The 7109-nt window shown below is 46.0% G+C and overlaps 1 protein-coding gene across 1 annotated transcript in view; it reads right to left on the minus strand.

The window, feature by feature from the left end:
* The window catches only part of LOC132473524 (acetylcholine receptor subunit alpha-like), a 56144-nt gene extending 50848 nt beyond the window's left edge, over positions 1 to 5296 (minus strand). The window contains exon 1 of the mRNA XM_060073711.1: positions 5263 to 5296. Within this exon, the coding sequence (XP_059929694.1) occupies positions 5263 to 5296 (34 nt within the window). The remainder of the gene's footprint in view (positions 1 to 5262) is intronic.
* Between the last annotated feature and the right edge of the window lie 1813 nt (positions 5297 to 7109).

The following is a 7109-nucleotide window of genomic DNA, read 5'->3' on the forward strand; positions in this document are numbered from 1 at the left end:
CCTTTAACTCTGGACAAAACGACAAAGCCAAAATAAAGTCATTAGATTGGTGTGGAGACATGATGGAGTTCTGTGGTCCTACGTTGTCTGCTGACCTCATAATGAAGAGGCCAGCATCTTCTTATGCTATGAGAAGTATTAATATTATTTTTCGGACTTGGATCATGTGTATGCGAAAATTGCCCAGTAGATTACTATTTTAATCCTTTGTGTGTCTGTGTGTGATCAGCATGAATGTTACTCTCCTTGTAGTATGTTCTCAGGAATGCTTCAATGGGCCCCTGACTAAAATAGACTAGGTGGGGCGGGATGAAAGGGACACTTGGACCTGTCAATCACTTATATGAGGTCAGTTATATGAGGTTAAACACCATATTTGTTTTACATACATGCATCTGACAACAATCCCCACTCAGCCTAAATTCTGAATGTTTGGATCAATTGATCATCATCATTATGGAAATGTTAACGCCAAATAAATGTCTTTCTGCAAACACTAAGGGAGATTTGAATATAGTGCTGCACACTTTTACTATACAAATGAGCGGGGCTGGAAGTTGAAGAACAGCAGCGGCCCAGATGGGATGGTGGCTAACATCAGATGAAGAGGCCTTGGAAGGCCTCCAGGTGTAGTACACCGCCAGGTACATTCCATTACGCACACAAAGGGCTGCAGGCTGCAACAGTATCTGTCCTTTTAATGCCTGACTCAGTGGTTATCTAGCTTGGACTCATGACTTGTTTCTAGCGAGAGCTGGTTCTTTAAACCTTTGCAACTCTGTGTGCTTCTTCTCTTCATTCTATTATGCTGTATGTCGGTCTGAGCCGTTTGGTGCTCGACAGCGGCTACATCTGCTTCTCTTTCTCCTCCCACTACACAATGAAAGACAGTGAACCCATCGCCGATACAGGAGAGCTTCCAGCCTAGAGCATTTTCCTGGCTATCTGTGCAGCTAGAATGTGTAGCGGGTGAGCTTAAATTGTTTTATTTTATTTTATTGCCATACGTAATAGCCAACAGTATTAAGGGCTTTCATGTACACAACAGGGATTCAAAAATAGTGGCTGACCCATCCATCTGTTTGAATTCAGCAAAAGTACAGCTCCCAATTAGAAAAAACTAATGGGGGGTGATGTCAGCACATTCAGAACCACTAGAGGGCAGTATTTATCAGTTATTTGATCCTTCTTTATCAACCTTAACGCCGGGATTCCTCCGGACGCGTTAAGGCCCGATTCCACCGGGCGCGTTACGGCAGCGTTACGTCTTGGCCGCGGTCACCGCAGCAGCGTCCCAGTGCAGTGCGAATGATAGCGCTGCGCGGCAGCGCTATCATTCAGTAGCATTTCTATTTTTGCCGCAAGCCTTTGCTGAACCACGTCAATTTCAACAGAGCTGATCGAGCAGGGCAGGAAGTGAAAAAGTAAAAGCCATAGAGTCAAATTTTCAAAATAAAACACAATGCTCAGCTCAGGTAGCCTATCACAATTTCACATCAACATTATTACGTCATGACCGGTGGCACCAGGTCAGCAGTCAATCCATCAAAGGGTCTCAGAGGGTCAGGCAACATGGGCGACGAGAGACTCATTGTCGTTCCGCAACATGAAGTCATTTATGTACCAACATTAGGTTTAGGATTATCGCGTGAGCTCGCGTGAATACCGCTGCCGCTCCGCTGCCGTAACGCACCCGGTGGAAATCTAAGCAGGGCAGAGTCGCAGCCGTTCCGTGCCGCAGCCGTAACGCGGCCGTAACGCGGCCGTAACGCGTGAGGTGAAATCCCGGCGTTAGGCGTCCGGTCAAATCGGGCCGTAACGCGTCCGGTGGAATCGGGCCGTAACGCGTCCGGTGGAATCGGGCCGTAATACAAAGAAATGTCGATATATGACATTCATATGATCATAGGATATACATTTACCATGATGCTACCAGGGTCTTTTAGTTGATCACACTTTATTATAGAACCACTGAGACAACTTATGTTCTTGTTTTTTATATTTTGGCCAGAAAAAACATGATAGTAGTGGGTAGTTTTGTATTTGGTCCGTAATGTCTGTTGGAGGAACGCTGCTCTGCTCTATGGGCTCAGAGAGGGACTGTAATGGGGAACAATACTCAACCACCTCTAAGGGGGAAGCAGTTGTACAAAAATAAATGAATAAAGAACTATTCAGGCACCAAGTTTGAAACTCTGTGCATACGTAGATGATATAGACGATATAGAAGATCAAGTCTAAATATTCAGTCCCCATGCTGTATGCCTGATAGCAGACTATAGGAGCAGCCTTCAATACATTCAACTGAACATTTACATGATATGTAATGTGTCAACTAACTCCGAATCAACTCTCTCTCACACCACACACATACACAGACAGACACACACACAGGCACACACACATTACAAACATTACACACACTTACCGGTAAGTAAACTTAGGATCCATGCCAGAAAGATCTGGCGAGGCATCATAGTGGCAGCAACCAGAAACCAAGAGGTCATTAGATATTCAAAAAGTGACCTCCCAGCTCAGTTCATGGAGCCACCGTCCACTCCTGTTCCTGAGGCCGGAGTGCAGGAAGGGTCAAACTCGTAGTACTGGAGCACCACCCTCTGATGGTGACGCCCACCCACCCCCCGCCTCACGCACCCAGCCCACTGCATCGGCACGGAGGACTGTGAGCGATGCGAGTGTGTGTGTGTGTGTGTGTGTGTGTGTGGGCGGGGGGGGGGGGGGCTCGAAGATGGGGTCGGCAGCTGCCTTGTTGGAGGTTGGGCAGGATTGTGTGTAACAGCAGGCACGGTGTGGAACAGACTGGATATTACGGCGCCATCATATCCGTTACAAATGCTCTACCGGGGCAACTGCTGGCCTCACGGCAGACAGACGGACGGACAGTGAGATGGAGAGACAGACAGCCAGACTGACGATCAGACAGACTGACGATCAGACGGACGGACGGACGGACGGACGGACGGACAGACTTAAGTTAAAATTTTAAAGAAGAGTAAAAGGGACAGCTAGTGGTACGGGAAGAGAGAGAGGGACAGGGAGCGGGTACAGAGAGGGACAGGGAGCGGGAGCAGAGAGAGAGACAGGGAGCAGAGAGAGAGAGAGACAGGGAGCGGGAGCAGAGAGAGGGACAGGGAACAGAGAGAGAGAGAGACAGGGAGCGGGAGCAGAGAGAGAGACAGGGAGCAGAGAGAGAGAGAGACAGGGAGCGGGAGCAGAGAGAGGGACAGGGAGCAGAGAGAGAGAGAGACAGGGAGCGGGAGCAGAGAGAGGGACAGGGAGCAGAGAGAGAGAGAGACAGGGAGCGGGAGCAGAGAGAGGGACAGGGAGCAGAGAGAGAGAGAGACAGGGAGCGGGAGCAGAGAGAGAGACAGGGAGCAGAGAGAGAGAGAGACAGGGAGCGGGAGCAGAGAGAGGGACAGGGAGCAGAGAGAGAGAGAGACAGGGAGCGGGAGCAGAGAGAGAGACAGGGAGCAGAGAGAGAGAGAGACAGGGAGCGGGAGCAGAGAGAGAGACAGGGAGCAGAGAGAGAGAGAGACAGGGAGCGGGAGCAGAGAGAGGGACAGGGAGCGGGAGCAGAGAGAGGGACAGGGAGCGGGAGCAGAGAGAGGGACAGGGAGCGGGAGCAGAGAGAGGGACAGGGAACAGAGAGAGAGACAGGGAACAGGGAGAGAGACAGGGAACAGGGAGAGACAGGGAGCGGGAACAGAGAGAGAGACGGGGACCGGGGAAGGGAGATATTAAAGGGGACCTATTATGCTTTTTCGACTTTTATGACCTATAAACGTTATCATGTTTGATAGACATGCTTAACCATACACAAAAAACGATGTAGATTTTCGGGAAACTCTTCCTCTCATCTGGGCGCTTTCAGCATTCTCTGTCAACTCTTGGTTTCGTCGTTCTCCGCCCCCTAGCCCCCCTCCTGCCAACCAAACTCCGTTATGATTGGTTACCTTCCTTGAAGCCCGCAGAGCAGGGTAGATTTGACCAGGCATATGGGGGCGCGGCAGGAGTGCCTCTACGTAGATGATTTCACGGAAACGTGAACAAGTGAATCTCAAACGTTGTCCCGAGTGTTTAGCGCTCTGCACAGCCACCCCAGACTGTCAGCAGGGAATACGTCGAAATGCATGTTCGTCATTATTTGACACTTTAGTATGGTTAAACATGACTATCAATCATTATAACAACGTTTATAGGTCATAAAAGTCGAAAAAGCATAATAGGTCCCCTTTAAGGTAGAGGATGTTGAGGGACAGACTGAATGTTAAGAAGCACCAGACTTGGGACAGACAGAGTGACAGACAGCTGAAAGCTGAAGGCAAAACACACGGAGACAAGGAATGCATCATCTAAATATAATGTGGTGTGTGTGTATGTGTGTGTGTGTTTGTGTGTGTGCGCATGTTTGAATTTCTGTTTTTATTAAACAAAGCTTGTTCTGAGAACATGAATTTTTTAAGTGTAAATTTGTTGGATGTCAAATCAACCAAATAAAATCTGGACAAATCGGTGCCAATCATTCCATATTAATTTACTCCATGACTCATGTGTCAATTTTTTTTTTCAATTAAAGCATTAAAATCAACTTCATAAAAATAAAATAATCGCATCCACAAACGATATCTGATGTACATGTCTGGTCTTATGAGGTTGACCACTGGGTGGCAGTATGAGACTGATGTGTCACAACCATGGAGTTCACGACAGAGCACAATGTTGACCGCATACATTCATTCCAACCCATTGTAAATAGGCATGGTGGTTCGGCTGATTGGTGGTCATTCTGCTATAACTCTTCATCATCGTGTTTAGCTCCCATGGAGAACTTACCAGAATTGACAGTCTCAGAAAGGACAACAGAACAAGAGAACGACGGAAAGATAGACCGATGTGTTTATATAATATTGAATATGTATAATACATGAAATAATTGGTAATGAAAGAGAGAGAGAGAGAGAGAGAGAGAGAGAGAGAGAGAGAGAGAGAGAGAGAGAGAGAGAGAGAGAGAGAGAGAGAGATGTTCCTCTTAAAGACCGTCTGATTCTGATTAGGACGGAGGAGAGTTCATAAATATTTGCTGGAGATAATGTCAATATAAAAGAAAGCCTTCAAAACCATAAATACAGGAATATGTTGGACACATGTTGGATCACACAAAGTTCAGCATGCCAGGAGATGGAGGAAATGATCATAAAATTAATATAGTGGGGGAGAGGGGGGGACAGAAACACACACAGCCAGCAGTCTTCAGGATAAAGCTGAGGATGAGCATGAGGCTGTTGTGTTGTGAGTCACAAGGTGACACTGTCCTTGCCCCATGCAGAGGAGAATGGACGGTAATGTTGTTTTCCTCATGATTATGCAGCTCTGCGTTTGTATCCTTCACTGTCCAACAGAAACGGTGAACAGGAAATAAGGAAGGCTCCACTTTTAGTGTTTTATTTATAAAGGTAACAACAGTTATTGTGTTGCAGGTCTGTAGCCTAAAATACAAAGAATATCTGCTGCTGTCATTTAGGAATGTTTTACCTTTCATTTAAAATGAACGGGTTTTATGATAAAAGCATATTTTCCTTCACCTCTCTACTGCATTCTGGGCACTGGAGGTCAGAACTGCATTCTGGGTAAAGAGGGTCAATCGTTTGATCTGAAGTTCCAAATGCACATTTCAAGACATTTCAAGACTACGTTTGGGAAACCGGACATTGCTGCATGACCAAATCTTTTAACCGAGCAGCTAATAAAGTGGGCTGAGCGATTTGGGAGCGTGTTGTAAAGCCCTCCTTAAAGCTCCAATAATGCTCATTGTTGACTGTGAGCAGGATAAGTCACCTCAGACCAGGGGTCTCATTTATAAAGCTGTGCGTGGGATCGCTACTAAAAGTGTACGTACGCCCAAAAGCCAAGTTTTGCGTGTGCCAAAAAATATTCAGACTTATAAAACCCTGCTTACGCACACCTCTAAGCAATCTTTGCTTTATAAATCACAGAGTGTCTACAAGTGTGAGCAGCTGAATCAGCTTCACATTCCGCCCTGTTCACAGCCATTTTTAACCATAAATGGTCAATGCAAGTATTATGCCTTGTCGGAAACAATGGCAGAAGGACTGAGAAAAGCAAAAAAGCGAAATTTCAAGGAGATTGAAGTGGAGACACTTGAAGTAGTTTTTTTCGGTGATCACGGGACTGGGATCACTAACAACAAAAAGCAGAGTTAGTGGCAACATGTTGCTGCAGCAGTGAACTCTGTCAGTGGCACGGAGCGCACAGTCCCAGAATTAAACAAGTAGTGTTCTGACATAAGGTACATATTTTTATTAGCACATGTTTATAATTTATTGCTCAAATGTTACTGATCGTACAGTGAAGATCGTTAATTACAGGGGGATGCAAAGCGGGGGCTGTCTTCACACCGCCAGAGCTTGACTGCAACTGGTGGGGGGGGGGACCCAGTACTCCTGACCAAACACCAATTGACACAAAAGTAGCATCCATAATTGGCACCGCAAGCGTGAGTGGCATCGTGTCCGAAAGGGAAGGAGACACTGACAACACAGAAGAACAAAGTAAAGCTGATTTCAGTTTTTTATAGATTTTTTTATTATTATTATTGATCATGCATAATAATAATAATACATTTAATTTAGAGGGGCCTTTCAAGACACCCAAGGTCACCTTACAGAGCATATAGTCATCATAAATCGTAAAAAAAAAAAAAAAAAAAGACATTGCGGAAAAAATAAAAAAATAAATAAACATAATAAATTAAAATTATAAATTAAAATAGCTTGCATAGTGCAAGCTATTTTGCTTGTGCGTCATCCAGAGTCAATGGTCGGTTGGGAGGAGGACGATGATGCCGGTGAGGGAAATTGCCACAATATTAAAAGATACTGTGAAAAAATGAACCTTGAAGTTGTCTTAATTTCATAAACGCTGCATGACATCCACAAATACTCTTGCACCCTGTTGAAATCCCACTTGCCTCAGAGGGGGCTCGGACTCCGGGTCAAGCTCGGGGGGAGGGAGGTCGGAGGGGAGAGGGATGTCGTTCCGCTGGGACGAATTGTGCAGCACCCCGCAGG

Source organism: Gadus macrocephalus, chromosome 15, assembly GCF_031168955.1.
Source record: "Gadus macrocephalus chromosome 15, ASM3116895v1".
Classification (NCBI taxonomy): domain Eukaryota; kingdom Metazoa; phylum Chordata; class Actinopteri; order Gadiformes; family Gadidae; genus Gadus; species Gadus macrocephalus.